The 22,950-nt window shown below is 38.8% G+C and overlaps 1 protein-coding gene across 3 annotated transcripts in view; it reads right to left on the bottom strand.

Annotated features, from left to right (window-relative positions):
- ASPG (asparaginase) overlaps positions 1 to 22,950 on the bottom strand; it is a 62,259-nt gene that overhangs the window by 4,651 nt on the left and 34,658 nt on the right. For all 3 annotated transcript variants that reach the window (XM_013940817.2, XM_067295057.1, XM_013940816.2), the window contains exons 7-13: positions 20,905 to 21,017; positions 19,342 to 19,527; positions 16,221 to 16,334; positions 13,039 to 13,158; positions 11,807 to 11,902; positions 10,718 to 10,881; positions 4,377 to 4,463 (exon numbers count right to left, since the gene is read on the bottom strand). In XM_013940817.2, the coding sequence (XP_013796271.2) occupies positions 4,377 to 4,463; positions 10,718 to 10,881; positions 11,807 to 11,902; positions 13,039 to 13,158; positions 16,221 to 16,334; positions 19,342 to 19,527; positions 20,905 to 21,017 (880 nt within the window). The remainder of the gene's footprint in view (positions 1 to 4,376; positions 4,464 to 10,717; positions 10,882 to 11,806; positions 11,903 to 13,038; positions 13,159 to 16,220; positions 16,335 to 19,341; positions 19,528 to 20,904; positions 21,018 to 22,950) is intronic.

Below are 22,950 nucleotides of genomic sequence, written 5' to 3'. Positions count from 1 at the left end.
TGGTCAGAGGTCAAAACTGCAAAGTGGTCTCCTTCCATGGTATTAGAGCAATCCAAATACATGGAAATATCTTCAATTTTGCAGCAACCATTTATAGATCAAGTTAAAAATACATTCTACGGGGACTGTGATCCAGAGAACAAAAAAATTTGTAGCTTGTGAGAAAATTTAGATTTAACTCTAAATAGAAGATACCTACCGTTCACTAAGTTGATTATAATCCACAAAACACCACAAAACACCACAAAACATTTTCTCCGATTCCCCATCTCCTTAGCTAAGCCAGATGCATTTGTATTTCCCTCGCACGCTATTAGTGCACTTCATATACTCAAATAATACATAGGACTTCTCAACACACGCTATAGGGAGTTTTGCTCTGTATCTTTCTCAAAGTCATTTAGGCAATTCTAACTGCAGCAATTCTAACTGCAAGTGCAGCCTGTAAGCAGCAAGTTCATCATTTTCTTTTCAAGAAAAGGAATAAAAATAACTTCAATACACACTTACCAGAATATTTTAAAACTGCTTTGTTGGCAGACAACTACTTACCACATTTTGCTAAACTCCGATCGACACCTCATACAGTGGATAATTTCATGTATGCTGCCTATCAGCCACTCGTCCGTTTAGAAAAAAATGATTATGTACCCATTACACAGTTCCAGCGTGGCTCATATAGCCACAACAATGACAGAAGAGTTAAGGTATCAAGAACAGTGATAATACAACCATGCTCTCTGATTTGTGCCACCTGTCAAACTAGTAACAAGCAAACTCAGTTACAGGAGCTGCAGTTTAAGGGGTACTTTTTTACTCTTAAAATACATCAAAATGAGAGTGAAGCCGGTCGGGTTTCAGGGGGTTTAGAATGGCAAGAGCTGACGCAATTCTAGATCTTGGAAGGAGTGACTACGGCTCCCTCCATCCTGTACTAGAAACTCATCTTTCCCAGAGGCACACAGCTCTGCTTTTTCGGTGCTTCTGCCTTTTCAGTGTTTATATAAAGTGACCAGGAAAGACTTTTTTTTTTTTAAGCTATATCATTGTCCTTACAGAGAAGGAAATCTTTTCCCTGTTTTTTTTTTTCTTCTTTTTTCATGAAAATCCTAAGAAGACAAGTTAAGAGTCCAGCACAAGGCATGGGCTGTTCTATCTGGAACGCATTTGGGAGTACTGTTTTTAGCCAGTATCTTCATGTCTCTCACAGTCAAGACAATCAGATTTCTTTGAAAGACAACAGGTATTAGAAGCTTGTTCCCAGTTCCTTCAGAGATATATTTCTCTCTCCTTCATCAGTCCCCAGAAAATCACAGAGTAGTTGAGGTTGGAAGGGCCCTCCAGAGATCATCTAATCTGACCCTCCTGCTCAAGCAGGGTCACCTAGAGCAGGTTGCCCAGGATCGTGTCCAGTTAGGTTTTGAATATCTCCAAGGATGGAGACTCCGCAACATTTCTGGGCAACCTGTCGCAGTGCTCAGTGACCCTCACAGTAAAAAAAAGTTTTTCCTTAGATTCAGATGGAAGAGACATCTTATTCTGAAAGCTGCTATTGTGAAAGACTGCATCCTTGCATATTATATCATTTTATGAAATTCAAGTATATGAAAGACAAAGCTGGTTTGGTTTTATGTCCCTATTTAACTTTGTGAAGTACAAACTTGAACAAAGTAGCTCAATCTTAGACAAACCTTTTTCCTTTAAAAAAAAAAACCAAACACAAAAAACAACTGTTAGTCTACTCTGGAACTTGACAAGCCTTTAGGATAAGTCTGAATTTCCCTATTTGTCTGGTCACGACTTGGTTCTGCAGAAAGATGACAACACTACTGCAGTATGAAAAGAGATTCTGACATTTTTAACAGATTACTGATATTAAGATTTTTCACTTCAAAACAAAGTCATGAACCAGATACCAAAGATCTACAAAGTGATTCTAAAAACCAGACTAACACATCTCTCTTTCAAAAACACAGCAAATGAAACCATAAAGAGTTAATAACTAGATCATCTTCACTGCATCTATGTGCATCTTCACTTCCTACACAAGATACTTGCTGATACTGTCCAATTGTCAATACTGGATGATACTGTTCTTCCTTTCAAATATCACCAATACCACAGGAGCATATTGATTTTTAATTCATCCCCAACTTCATGAGCCTAAAGACAAAGAAGCTGAGGAGACAGTATTAGAACAAAAAAAACCAAAAAAAACAAAAAAAAAAATCACTGTCTATGTCAATTCATGAAAACCAGTTTATTTGATGTTAGGTCAGCAACAAGGCAAAAAAATGTGATTATAGCTCCTAATTCACAGAGAACTGTATGGGAGGGAAAAATCAACTTAGCTTAGTATAGCAACGTAGAGCTTCTCAGAAAGCAAGCAGCTTTGTCATTCGAAATCTCAAGAAGTTGCCATATTGCCCTGCTGACAAATTCAGAGTGGTAAAACTTGCGACTTAAGGTATATTCCAAGGTAGAAAGGAGATACAGGAAAATAGTTCCAATTAGATAGAGGGGAGATGTTATAAGCAGTTTGTTCTGTAAGCAGCTTGACCATGTGAACATGTTCACTACCATGAAAGTGCCAGTGCCAGCAAAGAGAAGGCTTAAAAGAAGGAGGTAAAAGGTAGGACAGAGAGGAAGAGGAAGTAAGCCTGAGTATCCTGGAAGGAGTGTATCGGTCAAGTCATCTGAAGATACTCCACAGTAAGTATTTGAGACATCCTGGCAGAAGGACAGACACCAGTACCTCAGATGTAATCATTTTTAGGATGTGAGTAACATTCTGTGGGAAAAGGCCACTTTGGCGCAAAAGGCCATGCAAGGCTCTCTAAAACCGCAGGAGGAAAGTGCCTCAGCTGTGCAGGAGGAGCCCGTGAAAGAGCCAGCACTCACGGAGCCCTGATACTCTGGTGCTTTCTTGAAGCTCGACCACTGTTCCAGGCTGGCCGCATCCCTGGCGCGAGTTTTTTTTTTTTTGTGATTTCTGCTACTGGGCCTGCCTCTGGCTATGGCATGGGCAGTCAAGGTACAGCTGTTACTCCAACTTCTGGCTCCCTGGGAAGAGCCACCAGCCTGCTTCCTGATCTGCACATGGCATGGGAGATTCTCCTCCCCTCCCACCCTGAACCCTTAATTCCACACTGAGTCCTCCTTCAGCCTGTGAGCACACGTGTGTTCCACCCTCTGTGTGGAAGATTTACATAGTTTTTATATTACACTTATTACCATTAATACAAGTTTAAAATATCTCAAAACCTCAAATGTTTGTTGTCAAAATATCAGCTTTGAACAACAGAGGTCATGCAACAGGGATCCAGTGTGTACAGTGTTGCCTAAAATGCTTTAACAAACTGCATAAGAACAACTTTTTGTTTAAATCCCCTTGTTCTCTTTTTGGACATACTACTACTATCAGGTCAGCTAGCCAAACAGGTTCTGCACATGGCAAGAGGGCTAAGTAAGGGGCCAATTTATTTGCAGAGGAATGTCATTCTCTAAGCCACTCCTCTAATCTGCTTGACAGATGGAAACAATGCAAACGAAGAATTTAGGTCTGTCCTATCACTTGTGGTGCTCCGGGAAGCGCATATTTGGACTTCATGATAAAAGTTATTTTCCCGTCTACGCTAGGATTACTGAAAGGACAGAGTCAAGTCCCTACACAGAATGCTCATAAAAACAACTAGTCACTCTAGGAGATACATAAAACCTTTTCACAATTTTCAGAAATACCTGTTATTCAGGACCAGTACTGGAAAAAATAAAATCTGGTCTCTATTTTTTTTCCCCAATATATATTTATATCATTAAAACACCTTATCTAAGAGCAACTATATGGAAAATCAGCTTCAACAGAGGCTTATATTCTCTTAAGATTAAACACAGAAATGGTGAGCGTTTGTTCAAAAGTTTCAGGGTTAAACCTATTTGTGTATTTGATTTAGTTATTTTTGAGAAAAATGGATTTTAATAAAATAAAAATCCTAAAAATTATGCAGTATGTGCAGCTTTATTCTCCAACAGAGATGCTATTAAAACAGACCTTGCTCAAAGGCCTCCCTCCCCACAGTGAAAGTGCTTGGGAAAAAGGGGCATATTTGCTTCCAGCTCACTCCTACCCACACTACTCCCTGCTCTGGAGCTCTCCTGAGTCACTGCTGCTCTGGCACAGAGTTGATTCTTAATTTCATCACTTCACTTGCTTCCTCATTATTAGTCTAGCACAGAAATAGTCACACATCATATGCCAGGGGCCCAACTGTTCCTTGGTAGTTATTTACACAGTTTTCCATTCTGAGAGTCTCTTTTGAAAAAAATCATTCCCCTCCATCCCAATTTTATGGCCAATAACTTATCATCACATTTACCTGCAAAGTATTGTTCCAGTGTTCTCCAAGTCATGGCTTGAAAGGTGAGCTCCAGTTTCTCTTAGTAAATTAATCACTTCCATGCGCCTTTATGAAAAGGATAGAAAAAACAGTTAAAATGTTTTGACCTGTAGGTTTTTTTTCCTAAATCCAGCATTATTCACATATACAAACAGTTAGTGAAAGTTCTCATACAGATATTCTCCACCACCAGACAGAACAAGGAGTGCTTTCCAAGGTGACAGGTGTAGTAAGAGGATTTGCCCTCTCTCTAAAAAAAATAATCATTCACATGCTCAGCTCATGAAAGTGTTTCATTCAGCTCCAAAACCGAAAGGGATGCGTCCCTTTCTTTTCAAAGGATTCTTATTTTCCTTTCTGTAGCCCCAGATTAATTTAACACTTGAAATATTAGACAGTGACAGAAGCACAAATAGCATCATTCCTGTGTTTTGCAGAATCACAGAATCACATATATTAGTCTCTTAATTGTCTGTCTTGCCAAGTAAGCATTGAATCTTTATGTTAAAGCAGAAGCTGATCATGTTTTTAAGGCTTCAAAATTGTGCCGAGTATTCTTATGAGCCTCCCACAGAAGCACATCTTCTCCTAACTCCCCACTCCCACCAATACCTTTATTACTTACTTCCACCTGGAGTCTTTAGGAGGTCTGCCTTGTCCTTTCCTTTGAGTTAAAGGGAAAATTAGGTATTTAAGCACTACCAGCTAAATCCTATTTCTTAGTCACCAGCTTGAGGTGGTTTATGGAAAAGGCCATGTTAAAGTCTCTAAAGGTACTGTAAGTGGGTGAAAAATCATGAGATAGATGAAAAATTTGCAAAATATCTTTTTCAAAAAGTGACCTAGTGAAAGGTTTAGAAATAATTTCCAAAAGGAGGTGATGATATTTCCTTCTGCTAAACAAAAAAAGCATGATGACACTAGTAGTTCAAGAATACTTTCATAGTTCCTTTTTTAAGTTGCATATTTTGCAGATACCATAATACTTCAAAATTAAGACTTAGGCATATCACCATCATAGAAAATATGTGGGGTTTCCCAACCCATTATCTAAAAACTCATCTGAATTAATTCAAAATAAAAAATAAGTTCACGTACATGTTCAGCTTCATCACCTCCATTTTCTTGGAGGTTACCATGCGCCTTTCCCTTTTAGAACTGGACTAAATGCTTATCTGATCACATCATTTCTCTCAGGAATCTCCAACTTGAGAATGAAAAGGTACTTTAAAGTTACCCAGCTGATGCCCATGTAAGTTTATACATCTAATATATTAATTTACAAATTAAAAAAAACAACTATACAGATGTTATAGGTATCATTTCCCCTTTCCAATTGTAGGTTATTTAACCTACTCAACAGATTTTTCAAACTGCACTTTTTTTCTCTTGACAGCAAAAAAAGTCATTCTTTGTTTCATAGCAAAGCATTGCTGGAACAGCACGCACTGCAAGTTTGTTCAGTTATCTAAAATATTTTCTCAGGAGGGTCCCTTACAACCTGGCAAGTCATCCACAAGCATCTCCTTGAGGCAGCAAGTAATGGCACTGCTTCCTATTTTTCAGTCTGCAGTGAAGAATGAATGCTACATTTATGAAGTCTAAGCTCAGTCTTAAGCACAACAGTAATTAGCTGAAAATGAATCTGATCTAAAATAGATTAAACTAGAACATATTTAATCACTCAAGCTCATATTCAGCACAGGATTGAACGTGGATAGCATCTGCTTCCTCTGCAATGACTGCCCTAGCCTACTGCACATCTCCCACCTTATGCTCAAAATCACAGCATGAAACTAGTGCTTTTTTTGTTTACATAAAAGCTATGCTATGGGACAGCACATAAAGATAAAAGGGAGCAAAGCAGGTAATGTTTTGCGTTGTCTTCTTCAGTGTGCTCTCCCTATGAAATCCTTCTTATCTCAGGACTCCAGGAAAGAGCCAGGCTTTTCTCTTCCATTACTGGTCCCCCTCACTGGTAGCAAGACTCCCTCCAGAACGCCCTTCCGTTGTCCCTGTGCCACACACTCACCACTACTCCGAGCAGGACTCCCTATGCATTTGTGATACAAACAGATCGGGGGCATTTATCCCACATGTTTAAATGAAAAAAATAAAGCGGTTTCAAGTGAAATTTTTAAGGATTGAAACTCACAGTGTTTACAATAAGTGCTTACAATATGACACCTACAAACAGAAGTATACTATCCTGAGGACAACGAAAAGTTCAAAATCTTGTTTCCTGGTGCGATGGGAAGGAGACAAAGGGTTCCATACCACAGCTCGTGAAGGGAGGGGTAAGGGGGAGCTTGTTTAGGGGAGAAAAAAAATAAGGACAAATAGTAATGCACAACTTAAAAGTGTTAAATTTAGTACTATGACTGTGAAGAGCAGCTCTGTCCAAGAAAGTAAATGGACCACCTCTCATGTTCCCATCACTCAACATGAAAACTATGCAGGAGCTAAGTCACACAGTGGCTTGTTCCTATTTGCATGCAGCCAGTATCTACACTGTAAAGAAACTCAAGCTCTATCCAGAGTACCACTTCTTCTATCTGTCAAGAGGCTGGCTTTGAATTTTACGATATTTAATATTTGTCTCAGGTGCAGGAGAGCTATTTGTCTCTAGAAGCTGTTTCCTTAAGTGCTGCTTTTCTGTGGCTTTAATAAAGCCTCAAAATGATCACAGTTTAGCTGACTTTCAGACCAGAAGTTTAACTATTTTCTTGAGCCATAAGCCCAGTAACAGTTCAAACATGATTCCCATTCTAAGGTTACAGCCCATAACCAGCAGCAGAGCAACCACAGGATAATCGAAGTTCAAGGTGTAGAGGAAAGGCCAACGTCACCGTGATAGCCCTGGGGTGCACAGCTGCTTGTCCAGTCTAGCCCCATCTGATAAGCAAGAGCCATGAGGAGCTATCGTCACCTGTGAACTATGCCCAGCTCTTCCTTTTCTAAGCTCTCCTACATCTGTTACCTAACTGTGGATGTTGGTCAGACACATGCTCTCGAAACAATGCTATTTGGCATGTGGCTTAAATTAGCCTTTTAATACTACCACTGTCATATGTCTTCTCTCCGGAGGAAAAAAACAAGTAGACAAGAAGCGTTTCCAGGGTCTTCACCCTGCTAGATTCCATTATTGTTAACACTGAAAATAATAAGCCAATTTATATCCACTATTTTTAATGGGTCAAAAGCAAAACATATGGCTTGGTGTAGTCTTCAGATAGTCACTGCTGTGATCAAGTCTGACTTCCAGGTAAAGGCATCAGAACCTCTACCACTTCACGAGTACTCTGGATTTAGAGCAATCAAGTGCTGTACAATATGATCATCTTAGGCCTTGCCTTGGCAGACACTTAATAAAAGTGAATCGACTTCAAAGGGATGAATCATACATGTAAAATTAACATGCACGTAAGAGTTTGCAGGATTGGGGCCTTAGGGTGTACACCTTCCACCAACTCGCTTTAAAGAAATGCAGGTGTAATGTATATCCAGACTTCACAGGCTTCATTCTTTTTAATGCTCGCTTCCCTAGCAACTGGAATGGTTATGGCAGGATTGGCGTAGTTTTCCTCATTCAGTTTTCCATGTGGTAGCAGCAGGAATTTTATACTCAAATACTGTAAGGACAGACTTCAGTGTACTTTTGGAGTCAGTAGTGTTTAGATTTTCACTCCACCTTAGGTTTCCTGAAGTAATGTAAATGTAACCTTGCAAAATATCACGCATTTAAATTCATATTTACGTGGGAGGTAATTTTACTGCCTCTAATCTGATGTTCTCACAGCACTATACCAGCAACTCCCCATTTTCAACCTTTTACCACTGTACTATAAGTAAATGGAAATGCTTTTACTACGTAAAATATACACAATTTTTATTCAGGACATTTTCCTGCTTAGAAGAGTTTCTGTTATTAAAAATGTATTATTCTATTGTTTTGAAAATGAATTATCCCTTGAGGGTATTCTAAGAAGTTAAAGGAACACTACTAATTTTGATACGTCAAGCAACTGGCCTAAATTAACAGTGGTCTGTTTAGGTACATGCATAAAGTGAATGAGACTACAGACAAATTGCACAGTTACAAATGAAAAAGCGGAAATGCAGTAGTTCGTTTCTTTAGATAGTAAGATGTGAAGTCCCTTTCTAAATAAGAAATAAAGGAAGAGTCACTTAAAGTCAAAAATTTTAAAAGACTATCATTGATCATGTACGAGACTACAGATCAGATTGCTGGTCTACAAGCTGACAGTGCTATGTTAAGAAGCTTTTAAGAAGAGACATAACTCCTGATCATTTTTACAAATTATTAAACGGAAAAGAGAAATCAGTCATCATTATACATATTTGCATGCTAGGTTAAAAGGCAAGCCACTGAGAAATGTGACATACAAAACTGAAAGAAAGCTATTTTTAAGATAAGTGGATACTGCACTGCAATTCTATTCCAATTAAACAAAAATTAATTCTCAGAAAATAGGATTAAGCTGATGCAATATTCACTAAAATTGAGAAAGTTACAAAATTAAACAGTCTAAAGCATTGACTGTTCATTAAGCCCTTCCCCCTCTGCCACTTAGTACATTGTATCAGGTTAATCTCTTCACTTTCAGCACACAGCTGTTTAATAAATAGAATTTAAATATTTTTGTAGCAGAAATCTTTTTAGTGGGTATATAACTATACACATATACAGCTGCCTGATCTCTACAATTCTGCTTTATGTGCTTATCAGTGTGAAATGCAGTGTGAGCATACAGCAGATCTTAAATACAAATTTATGAGATTAGTTTTAGGTCAGCTCATTCCAACAGCAGAAACAAAAAGAGAAACTGAAAATGGTTAAGGTGCAGTTTCCTTTTACAATTCCCCATATTGAAATGGGTGTGCAGCTTTAAAGAGCTTAAGAGTCATAGTAGGAGTCTAATATAGGAGTGGCAATGCTAAGGAATCCAAACAACAAGCTCATGTGAAATTCCTCAGGCAGTAGTTGGGTGCGGTAAAAAGAGTAGGTGCCTGATTTGCAGGAACATCTAATGGTATCTAATGCTTTAGCATTTTCTCACATTGGACTAGGGCCACCTCTGTTCAACTGTGAGGTTATTTGTTTGATTTGCTGTTGGGCTTGTTTTGCTTTAAGACTTAAAGGGTTTGCCACTGAAGGGCTTATTAAAATAATGCAACAACTATAAGCCATAAGGGACCGTGCAGTAGTATGGCAATAGCACAGTGTGTCCACACAGGACTCCAAGTCTCAAGTTAATAGGGCCTGTTGAGTTTTCTACATCAAGTCTCTGAGACAGGAAAAACCTTCAAGTTATTCCTGCAACCAATGCATCAACAGGACTGTCAGACCTCCCTGAGAGCTAACTCCAGCTTGACTGACCAGGTGAACTTGTCAACATTTGAAAGCTGTAGGAATATCTGGGGACAGACACCCATGAAGACTATTGAAATTCTATCACTCCAAGCTCCTCTTTGGAAGAAAGCTTTTCGCCTGCCATGTACAGACGGAACATGAGATAAGGAGCTGAAAGCAGATCAAAGATGCATGAAGAGATTAGGGCATACAGCTTCTAACAAGTTGGAAGACCAATGGCTCTATGAATCCCCAGAGTAGAAAAACTAAGTGTTTTTGAATTGATCTTTTGTAATGGATGACTTTAATATTGTGTGCCACGGCCACTCCTTAAGACCATACAACCTGGAAAAGGCCAGCAAAATGGCATGTCCGTGCCTACCATTCAAGAATTGTTGACATTCAGAACAACAGGAAGAGGAAATCCACAAACCAGGCAGAGCCATGCATCCATCCCGTATGAGTGGGTGGAAAACAAAAATCAAAGAACCAGTCACCCAGCAAGAAACTAGAAGCAGCACAGGTAGAAGGGAAAGATTAAAACATGTCAGCCTACCGGTGTAGTTTGCGCCAATTGAAACAGTCTTGTCTTGATGAGAAAGGAGAGGGTGCAAAGAAAACAAACAGCTCAGGTCCTGCACTCTCCCTTCTGACAGTCAAAATGAGTATTCAAGCTGGTTATGTTTTACAAGGAAGCCTCATAGCAAAGAGTGGAGTCCTGAAGTTACGGACAAAAACTTGGTGGGAAGGCAGCAATAAGTTACCTTAGTGCTAAAATTCTGCATCTGTACAAAGTTGTTCGCTTTCATTTGAGATTATTTTTAAATTGCTGTCATTTACATATGATTGCTGATACCTAAACCTACCAACAGGGATGGACTAAAATGCAAACAGATATAAGGTTTATAAGCTTTACATAGAGTGGTGTATAAATTACTTTTGTTACCTGAACTGGATCGCATTTGTCAGTGGGGTAGATCCATATCTGTCTCTAGCATAAACAGTTGCACCAGACATCAACAAATACTCGACTAGTGGTAAATGCCCTTCAGAGGCTGCAATATGAAGTGGAGTTCGGCCCTCGTAGTCTTCACAGTTCAAGTTTCCACCCTACAAAAGCACAAATCCTTCACATGCTAAAAAGATAATGGCTGCACATGAAATAGTTGGTAGAACAATAGATGCCTACATCACATTTTAATTCAGCCACCAAAATATTAAGCTTGTCAAACTTACTTAAATTTTATCTTGTAGTGCTGTTTTCAGCACCAGTAAGATATTTATTCCACCTTTCCCATGCCCCCCCTCCCCCCCGCACATTATCTCATTACAGCCCCTTCAGTTATGCTGTTTATTGCAGTACAACATACAGCAGCTTTGTGCCTATGCAGGCAGTTTGCTACTTTAACTTGTCTTAGTTTATTGTTATTTTCAAGATACATTTATCCCTTTTCTAGGCTCATTACCAAAGTCTCAAGAGTAGGGTAATCCAGGGCAAACAGGAAAAAAAAAAGAGAAAAAAGAGGTGTAGAAAGCAATACTGGGGAATTATTATAATTTTTAAGTATAACCCCAGCTAGGGCTATGGGGAGAGCCGAAACCCTGATTTAGCACCGAACTGTGTTTTGCTTAAATAACATAATTTTCAAGTTCTTTGTTTAATCACGAAAGTTTTACATCCAAAAGGTGGATACTATGAATATACATGAAGAAAGTTAAGTGAAGGAAATCGGCACAAACCATTTTAAAGAGTTCCAAAGTTAGCAGATAAGAACTTGCATATTAATCTACCTTTATTTTCACTGTTCAAAAGAAAATATAACAGCTGAGAACCAGATAGAGGGAAGAACGTACCAGTTTTGAAAGCCAAAGACTGAAGTGCCTAGAAACCAATCGTATTAGTCAAAGCACTTTGATTTTTCAAAGCACTTTGATTTTAAGACTTATGTAGTTGCTTCCCAGTGAGCATGGCTAGTCATTTATGGTTCTATTTAAAAATTCATATTTTGTACAAACAATGTTAGTTTTAAATTACCATTTCTCCTATGGCTCTTAGTGCATCTATGTCACCCAGTTTAGCTGCAGCACAAGCCAAAGGTGGAATTAACGCATCTCTTACGGCTTCTAACTCCTGAGAAACAAATAAAAATAAACACTTAATATCATTCTTGTCTCTAATCCGATTGATGTCCAAGACATAAAAACACTGTCCTTATGCTTTCATGTAAAGTTTCCAAATTAAACTTTTGGATATTTAAAAATGGTAGCATTTAGTTCATGGAAGGAAAGAAGTCTCATGTTTATTTTTACATTTTGTAGGTCCCACATCTGTGAAGATTTATATTCCTCCCTTCCAAGCAACACTAATTACTTGATATCTATATATACCATTTTAGGTGCACGTACTAATTGCCATCTCTGGCAAATTTACACAACTGCCAAAATTACACAACAGTACAGTAAGAGAAACAGGGCTGGAAGGAGTTGGAAAAGACTATACAGTCCATTCTCCTCAAGACTGGATCAACCTTATCCATGTGATTCCTCAGATATTTGTGCAACCTGTACTTCCAAACCTCCAAACTGACAAATCCCACAGACCCCTTAAATATTCTCCCATTTCTCATACACGCTAAAGAGCAGCCACACAAGTATTCATCAGCTACTAAAAATCCCACTTTCCCTGAAACCAAGCCAAGAGCAAATGCTTGCATCTCGCAATGCTCTTCACTGAACAACCAGTATTATATTTTCTTATTTTCTGACTGGGAGGAACTAATATTAAACACCACAAATTACACTTGTGTAGTGCCTTCCTTAGGAGCAGCCTTCTCTGACTGCATGTCCAATTAAGCTGTTTTACCCCTCATTATTTGGATTGCTCCAAACTGTCGATGCATTTGACCACAAAAATACAAAACACTTTTTCATATCATTGATACCCTGAATTACAGCAACTGTCTGAGGCTTGTGATTGCGCACCCAGCCAGCCAAGAAAACAAACTCAAGCTGAAGCTACAAGAAGAAAAAACAAAGAAGTTAATATGTTTTTAATTAAAAACATTTTAATGTTATGTTTGTCATTGTGTCCTTTCTCCCTAGCCCAACTGGTTAGCTGGGACGCTCAGTACTAAAAAAAGATAAAAATAATAAAAAATACCCAGTACTCCATTTTTTTCTTGCCTTTGTTGTTCACTTTTAAGTCGGATTCATTTAAGTGACTTTACAGCTTTACATGAGTTCAGTTTTAAATATTTAAGTATATACCTCCTTGCAGCTGATACTCAGAGATTTGGCAATCACTTGAATAAACTTGCTATCTCTCAGAGAGATCTTGTCTCCTGTGGGTACAACAGTCATTTCTCCTCTTAGATTTTCACTCAGCATCTGAAAAACGAGGAATCAAATCCTTTGTTAGCAGAGAAAAAAATATGGTAGTAGTCTAATAAAAAACCTTAGGATCAAGTTAGAAAACTGTTTGGAAGAATTATGGAAACTAATTGAATGCAGACAAAAGTTTAAAAAGTAGTTACTGTCCCATGAAGATTACAAGCTTAAAAAGACAAAGAAGAGGGGAAAGGGCAGGCGACTAAAACCTTCCTCTAAAGCAAAGAAACCAAGATAAGCACATAACAAAACACCCCAATTTTTAGAGTATGCAGACAAAAGATCTCTAATGGGGTAAGCTACAGCCTACTTAAAAACACAAAGATAGTGAATAATTGGCAGAGTAAGCCTGAAGACCAGACTATTCTGAAATGCTGCCCATTCCCAAAACTCAGTATTACTGCCTAAACGCTTCCTGCACAGACTGTGTACTTAGGCCTCAAAACAAACCTCAGTGCTGCCTGTAGACAGTCATCTATTTTAACTGATTTTCAAACAGGTTCATTAGCCCTGATTTTGTTAAAATTTGGCCATAAATTCAACTTTGAATGCAGAGGGTCTAGAGTAGTACTAGTCATTCAGTATTAAAGCAGGAGTGTAACAATTTGCAGTATGGGTGCATCCAATTCAACCAGAAGAAGAAGAAAAAAAAAAAAGAAAAAAAAGACAGCTAGTTCACTACCTAGAAATTGCTTAAACATGGCAATAACAAAATGAAAATACTCTAAAAGCGAGGTTCTGTGAAATCTGGAGAACAGGAAGACTGAAGCCAGTCATTAAGAAAAAGCAACTGGTTTCCTCAGTTTTGACAATTTTACATCCTGGCACTCTTTCATGAAAGGTTGCTGATGCAGCTATAAAGCACGGAGTTGTTTCAATTAGAATTTTAAAAAGCAGGATTGTGAAAGTTTGCAAGAACAGATGCGATGTTGGAAGGAGGAATGCCCTGGGTTTACTTATGTCTAGGCATGCCCTTTATGAAAAAAACCTCCAAGCACTGACAATACTGAAGCTGTCTGCTGGAAGAGTCACATATACGTGTAACTCTCAGGGGATACCAACTGCTTTGGTGCGCTTTTAGAGTCTGACAGGTTGAGATCATTGCTTTGCACAGGTAACCTTAGCAATTGGCACCCGTGTTAAACGTGCCCAACGCAAAGCCCTACGTGCATTACTCAGTTCTACCAGCTCTGCAGCCATTTGCATGTGTCTGGGGGCACATTCCTTGCTCCTTTGTGTTGAAAGAGAATCCTAAAATAACCACGCCAGCTTCAGGAGAGCTTCCGTCTCTTGGGAGACTATTGTTTGGTGATATGTTTAGCTGAAGATATTGCCACAGACAACATATTTCCAAGCTTCCTTCTCCTCCTGGTCTCTACCACTCATTCCTGCCCAGGCAATGCAGCATGCTGCTCCCTTAGCTGTGCCAAAACAATTGTTTGTGTGTCTGTACAATGAGTCAAATGAGGAAACTGATCCTGCTTTAACTCAAAGAACTTGCAAAAGTTATTTTGCTTTTCAAGCCATACAAAGGAGCTCCCGGCACCACCTCATAAACACTGTGTAGCACATTTCAAAGGGCAGCACATGAAGGTGCAGGAATACCTTGTGCCAGTGGTGCCTAAGGTGTCATATCACCAAGTCCTCGCCTAAGTAATTCAGCTATATTGTTTTGCAGAACTGGATCTCAAATTAAGTTTTAATCCATAAACCTGGGCAGAAAGTCAGCTGGGAAAGCTTCTCCTGTCCCAGGTCAAATATTCCTCTGTGCAAGAATAAAGTCTACATTAAAAAGCAGGCTAGTATACTTAGAGTCCAGGTTAGTGAGCATGCCAAGGAAGTATCAGTGAAGAGCTTTGGTTTCTAAAGTATACGTACACAAACACATGCTCACTTGGAAGCAAAATAACATCGAGTCCACAGCACCAGATTTCTAATGTTTAGGCACCGTTAATGAAAAATACCACTACTCTTCACACAGCATTATGTTAACTGTTAATCATGTTCTTGGTCAGAGCATATTATTGCCATTTTCTCTGAAGAGAGGCACAGCCCCTTCTCCACTCAGTTTTCAGATCAAGGGCTTTATCAAACAACTGAAAGCTCAGAATGTGCAAACTATTTCTAAGCACGGTAAGTGGTACTTCCACCCACCCAAGTTATGATCAAATGTATCCTAACGTGTTTGTCTCAGAGCTGCTACTGGCTGGAAGACATTGAGCATGAAATAACGATCAAGTTTGTTTCCACTTTAATAAAAACAAACCACCATCATCAGATACACATGTGCACGCCCAGCTTAAGTCTAGAGAGTGACTCATCATGATGTCATCAGCCAAAGTGTCAGGATTATGATTTCACTGCATACAAGCACCGAAACATGCATTCTGGCAGACTGCTGCTCTCCTATCTGAGTCAGGGCATTTAACACAGAGCCATAGGTTCACTGTATTAAGGAACAGCACTATTTTGGGGGAAATGTCTTGATTAAACACCAATGAATAAAAAGAACCTTGCTAAATGGGTTATTAAAATCAGTTACAATTGTTTTTAAGATAATCCTCCATTTCTGACGAATTTACAAAATGCACCACTTCTTAGAGAAACAAAATCTAACACTGACATGAGTAATGCTGTAAAGGAAGGGACTGTAGGCACCGTTTATTTTCAGAATGAGCCTTGGATGAAATCTTAACCCCACTAAAGTCAATGACAAGATCTTCACTGACTTCAGTAGAATTCTGCCTCCCCTATGAATTTCCACATACAGGTTTTTAGCAGAGAGATGTCCAAGGTAGACTACTGCAATTAAAAGAGAGCATTTTTATGGCTTGGTTGTGGTCTTCAACTTATTTATGCAGAGAATTTTCTTCTTTCCCAATCTCCATATATTTATTTGCCCAACAGTATTTTCCATAAGAAAAAACCATGACATTCACATTACGGCTCTGGAATCAATTGCTTTTAAATGCAAGGGAGAAGCTCAAGCCATTCAGCTAGACAGAAGCTAGCACAGTAGATGAGAAAGTTAAAGCCTTTCAAGGTCACACTGAAATATTTACCTGCCTCTTCTCCTCCCAGCTAAGCTCACTCTTGCTGAGAGTGTATGACAGTTTAGTTAGGGCTGCCTCTGGTGTCATATCACCTCCAGGAATTACTCCAACATCAGCGAGAGTCTGAATAAAAAGGAATAATGACTCCAGTTAGCATAGCATTCAGAAATACGTGTGCGTACAGAAAATGTACAGGAATGATAGGGAACCACACAGAATACAATACACAGCCATACCTCCACTGAGTCTTGCCCCTTTGCAACTCTTATTTTTGTAATTTTAATTATCAAATACCTGAAAAATACTGGAGCCAGCTGAACAAAGATGACTTATATTTTAAATTTCTTTTTAATGCAATAACATTGAAAAGTATTTAACCAAACACTTGCCATGGTCATTTACATATGCAAAAATGGAAAGGTTACAGGTCCGTATCAGCTATCTGCAGAGTTGTCAGATTACCTTTACTGAAAAGCTGCAGTTACTCTGTTTTAACCCAGTGGCATTCTGAACATTGCCAAGTAGGCTGCTCTCTCACAGACATATTTGCCATTCTTTTATGGGGTATTACTTTGGATGAATTCCAGCACTACAGTGTGCTCACAGCAGGAGCGTTTTCACATCTTTCCTGGCTGCACTAGCAGTATATGATTTAGAACGTACAACTGAAATACACAATTTGCACAGGTCGGACAAGAAAACTACAAAAAGATGACGTAATCTTTTTATTATTTTTTTTTTTTAACTCTTGAAAAGATATCTGAACCAAAGCAAAAAGCAGAAATAAGTCAACTACCTTTGCTATGGCCAGCAAGCTCTATAAGTGCACAGTGAGCAAGGCAGCAAAGACAAAGGAGATCTCAAATCTTCTGTCACTGAGAATCGTACCAGGGCAAACACTCAAGCTGCTCTAAATCACAGACCATCGTGTTTACTATAATGAGAGGCCTCAAAGTTAAGCATCTTGCAGTAGGTTCTTTGCACCAATTTATTTTTAAATTCCTTGTGTGTAAATTGCAGTTTTGAAATTTGGTGTGGCCTAGCTAATATTTTAGCAAGACACAGTGCCCTAATCAGTTCATTAACTAACTCGGAGAGCCCCAGACTGACATTTTTAATACTCCCATGGAAAAATATCTACAGAGAAGGTGAGAAATGGAGAGTTAGCCAGCATTTAGAACCAAGAAACAGTTGGGGCTTTTTCAGTGGGCTTGGGAAAAAGGAGGACGAAGGGATTTCCTCCCAGCGTCCTTCCTATACGTAAAGTTCCCTCAATTATAACTTTCTGCTGTGCAGATGGATCAGAGGTCAGACATTTAGTTAATTAAAACAAACACTTCAAGGGAAACCATGGGCTCAGCTGAGCCACCTGACTAGCTTGAATGCATAAAAAATGGCCTGCCCGTATGCAAAGATGGTTAAAAGGTTTTATTTAAAGAAAAACAAAGTAAAGCTAACATTACAGAGTTTCCAGCATTCATCCATGATACTTCCTCTGTAGAGCAGTTCTTTATGAGAAGACTAAGTCAATGAAAGAACAAGCATGAACTACCTTTGTAGGATCTGGCTTTGTCAGTATTCTCCTCAACAGATGCCAAGAAAACAGGACAGCCTCCCTCAGTGGATGAGGAAGCAATATAATACATGCTCCACATAAAATATGAAGGCAGAAGTGAACACTTTTCCACATAGCGTTACAGAGGTTTAGCGAGACAAATGCTAGTGACCTGACCAGAATCTCTTAATTAAACATACCAACACACTGGATCAGAGTGCAAAAAGCCATTTTTAGAGGTGTCTATTTGGAGAGTCTTTTAACCAGAGCATAGAAAAGGGTTTTGTTCCTCCCAAACATTTTAGCAAGTTCATTTTAAGCAGGACATCACATAAAAGTTAGGCCTCATTTTCATGTTATTTTGCAAAAACAAACTTGGTGTCTTTTATTGACTCAACTTCTTTCTTCTATGTGAACTGTTCTATGTAATCCATGTATTCCTGTTGTATTTGCTACAGATCACAGAATTACTTCTCAAAATACCCCACTTAAGTAAGAGAAAAATTTAACCAACTCCCAAATGACAACCCATATCAGAAAATATAACACTCAGATACTGAAGAAGTGAAAACAAACTCTTATAAACTCCTCCCCTTTCTGCTCAAAACAGCAGATTACATGTTCTTGAAGCAAATATAATCTAAAGTTGCATTAAAAACAATGTTAAAATAGGCAGGTTTCAGCACTGGTCTAGAGGACCTAAGTTCACCTTACAGTCAATGAAGGGGCTAGCTCTGCCAGACGAGTGGTTGCTCCCAATAAAAACAGGTGTCTAAAACAGGGAGATGAGTCACCCTCTGGCAGTGCTTCTTGGATATTTAATGGTTGGCCTTTTTATAAAGGCGAGTTAAATCAGCCTCCTTCACACTACCACATGCAGCACATACTCTCATATGGCTTTGAGCTCTTACTAGTCTCAGTGATGTCATGTCTTAATACAAAAATAAGAAATTCACTATAAAATGTCCTGAATATTAAGAGTATCTACCCAAAGTCTGCTTTAAGCTAGCCTTCATGGTTAAAAACAACTGATTCCCATTCTGCAAGATAGATGCTTTCTTAGAAGCTGTTCTCCCAATCTCTCACTGAATTCAGTTGCACTTTTGGTCAAATAAACGCTGGCATTTGGAATATTGCTTGGATTTGCAGGCTTTCTTGATGTTCTTATATTGTAAATAAATAACTTCTGGCCTATCAAATATTACTTTATCTGATCATCTGACCCATGAGCTGGCTTCTAGCTCAGTGGCATCCCTTTGGGAGGGATACTAACAATATAATGCAATGGTATCCTGGAGTGCTGCACACAACAGGAGCCAGCAGTAAGTAATCTGGGATTTGAGCTGACTATTTAGACCATTCAGACTAGGAGTAACAGGATCTTGTTTGCAGACAGATATTTAAATCCTTCCAGTTTAAGCTTTTTCTGATATGATTATTTTATAAGCAATATCTTGATAGTCTAAAAAATCTGGTTTTATACACTGGGACTGCTAGAAGAACACAACCAAGTCGCATCAGTGAAATGTTTCTTTTACACAGCAGTAGAGTCTGAAATCATTGCACAACCCTCACCTGCCCTGTAGCATAGACTGTTGTAACAGACCCTCGTAAGCACTGGGTGCAGTTTAGAATCACTACTTTTCGTTCAGTTGCTTTCTTCAGTTCTTCTAGCAAGTCTCCTCTGTTATTTGGGGCATTGCCAGTTCCATAAGTTTCAAGTACAATGCCCTCAATTGGAGGCTGAAGAAATGCTTTTACCTGTTTAAAAACAAGACAGGAAAGAAAGCCAAAGGATGCGTTTAAGTCACATTAAGAATTTCACTCTTTAGCTTCCTTTAAAATTCCTAGAGGGACAGATTTTAAAATAAACTATTTTCTACAGTCATGACCCCAGTGTGAAAAAGTATGCTATTTTTTAAGTGCAATTAACAGGCTATACTGTTGCACCATGGCAGAACAAAAGGATAGATTTACACTTACTAAATAAATACAGAATAATTCATTAATTGAGATTAGAACCCCCCACTCCCACAGCTGCCCAGATTCATTACTTTAGTGAACAAGAGTTTTGCCAATAAATGTCTGCCTTACTAAGGGAGATAGCTTCTCACCTTTCACAAAAGAACATTGCAGTGAAGCCTGGAGTTTTTTGACCCAAGAAACAATTCATTTAATTCACAGCAGAGAAAAAAGGAGGTATTAATTCACTCTGGGCCAGTTGTTAATGAGGTAGCTATTGTATCTCACTGTAAGAGGATGCCTAGCAAAGTTCTCTTCCTAAAAAGATGTATTTTAGGCAACCTAGATGTTTCTTTGTTGATCACATGCTATGTGCAATACACTGTAATCCCCCATGAGGCTGACTATGCAGTTGGAGTTTTATTACAAGTATACCACCCCTCTGCCTTTCCATCTGTTCATATTCACCTAAAAAGAATGCTAATAAAATTGAGGAATGCTACTTAAACTACTGGATTCAATTTAAGATGGCAACAGCCATGAAAGACCTATCACTTTAATGGAACTGGTATTAGAGAATAAAATTTAAAAGACACAAACTACCTAAAACCACAGTTCTGCAAAACAATTTCTAAAGGCTCAGAGCAGCAAAATAACAGTTATCATCTTCAGCTCTGTATCAATACAGGGGGTCATCCTAACCACCAGTGTGAGCAGAACTAAACTTTAAGAAAGAAGCAGGAGTTGTAGAAAAAGCCACAGTCACCTCCACGCCCCCCCCTTCCCCCCACCCCCCATCTTGTGTGCTCTTTGGCAAGGTATTTAATAATATGCTTCAATGTGCAGCAAGAAAGCATTTCCCTTATCACTGTAGCTTGTACCTGTCTAGAAAAGTATGCTTGACCTATTATTAGCCCTGGTAAGAAATTAATTTTCAGTTCCAAGGCCCAGGCAGTTCAGATTAAAGGTATTTTAAAAGCTTTTGTCAATAGCTTGTGACATGAAAATAGTCTTTGAATGCCCTGGTATTATAAAATGTTTATCAGAAGAAGACAAGATACCTTCCTTTCCCTCCAAAAACCCAACCACTGCTACAACACTGCAGCTTCCAAACTCTGGCTAAGTAAACAAGCGTTTGAGCATCATTTCATCCACTTATTAAGTGGTGACACTTACGGCAGCAGCAGTGATTCCTGGGAAGATTCGCAGAAGCCCAACGTTCCTGTTCATATTGGTGTGAACTCGAAATTTCTTTTTGGTATTGGCTCTCCACACTGTATCCCAGTTTACTGTTAAAGAGAAATGGCCTTCCTCATTTAATATCAAAGACATAATATTAAGTACCCTTGTAGCACTTACAGCATTATCTTGAAAACTGTTTCCTATGTAGGGGATTCATACAAGACAATGTATTTTTAAAAAGAGGAAATGAAGGCCCATTTAAGACAGCAGCCGGAGCAGCTAATCTAACACACCTTATTTATTAAATGCCACTGAAATATGTGTTTAAGGCCACATCCAGGTTAGGCTCAGCTGTGTTGTATTTTAGCTTTAATTCCAAAATAGCTTAGATTACAAGATAAATCAGGATTATTCATCAATATTTCTCACCAGTGCACTTCTCAGAGATACTCCACAAGTATACTTGCTTCAATTTAATAGCATTTTATAGCAAAGACTTCCAAAAGAGATAGTTCAATCTCCACTAGTGAACAGGATGATCTATCAGACACAAAGCTATATACCCATATTATAACCTCTCCAAAAGAGAAATCTCATAGTTGTGGAAAAGCATTTGAGTACAAGACCTGACCAGTTCACAATGTTGAACATGTCCTGCTGGTGCCAAACTTCCCGGTTCAGAGTGCTCGGAAAGCCTCAGCCAGAAGAACAGCATGCAGCTCCAGCATAAGTAAGACATTTACTTGCCACACACCAATCAGAACTTCATTGTTTTGTAATTGGACTGATATCAGCCTGAATTAACGTTTAGAGAGCAGACCTTCATCTTCTCAAACATAAAAGATATGACAAGTTCTGAATGTCATAATAAAGACAAATGCAGTTACTGTAGCCACTAATCACCTCCAGAGTTTATTATGTAGTTACTAATGATTAAATAAAATAGCAAGGATTCAATTAACTCTGATTATACATTTAGAGCCAGAAGCCAGCTGTTTAACTAATAGTTTGTTTGTGTTGCATTATTAGAAGCCAAGTCATGCATTATTGATTTCAAAATCTTACTGCTCCAGTGCAAAAGCACAGTGTTGGTAGTTCTGACGACACCTAGAAGGCTGTGGAAGAGGTTTAACAAATGACAGCCAACAGCTCAGAGCGTCATGTTTCAATGAAAGCAGACCACACCATAAGACTACCTGTTTCTCTATCAAGATTTAAGCTTTTTAGTTTTTGGAGAAAACCCCAAGCAGCAAGAACAGATAGAAGATCTATGTGCATAACACTGACTTGCTCTCAGCCATGTGAAGAGTTACTCACACCAATTACTATTGCAATCTCTTGCCATCAGCAGACAGGCATTTGCAAGAAAATCAGAGGACATTTCAGAGCCTCCATTGAAGCCTGCTCTTTTGCTCTATTACCAGAGGTACTAAAAACTACACTACACAAAGTCAGGACAGAAAATAGCAGTCCTCTATAAGACAATTCTGAACTTTTCCTTCCTGTCGCGGTGCCCTAATGTGCTGTCAGCAAGTAGTGGCTCTGTATGTGCTTTCTGAAAAATACTTATTTTGAATCCTGGGACTTGCATGAATAAATATCTGAACCATAAATTGTAAAACAGTTCACAAGCAGTTGGCTTGGCATTGTGTTTATCCTATCAGGCAAACTTCAGCAAATGTATTACTATTACTCTAGGAAATGGAGAATAGAAACACAGACTGTTTCTATAGTTTTTCTGTGAGAAGCTGGCCAGCACAGTTCTGAAATCACCTGGCTGGATTTAGTTGTTGGCCAAGTAGCTCTGGAAGGCCTCCATGAGCTTTCAGATCAAGTTAGAGACCTGCAGGAGATACATGGGTGGGTGCAAAAAGCAATGCGCTTGCTCTGCTTGAGGTCCATATGTCAGGCTAACTATGCTCACTCAGTTAGCACTGCTTTTTAAGAGACAACAGTGTTTGGCAATAAACCCAGTCCTTTCAACCTTCTAACAGATTAATTCTTTAATTCTTTAAAAGCAGCCTCCTCTATGGGCAGGGA

This window comes from Apteryx mantelli, chromosome 4 (assembly GCF_036417845.1).
Source record: "Apteryx mantelli isolate bAptMan1 chromosome 4, bAptMan1.hap1, whole genome shotgun sequence".
Lineage (NCBI taxonomy): Eukaryota > Metazoa > Chordata > Aves > Apterygiformes > Apterygidae > Apteryx > Apteryx mantelli.
The sequence above is the reverse complement of the archived record's forward strand: the minus strand, read 5'-3'. Positions and strand labels throughout refer to the sequence as shown.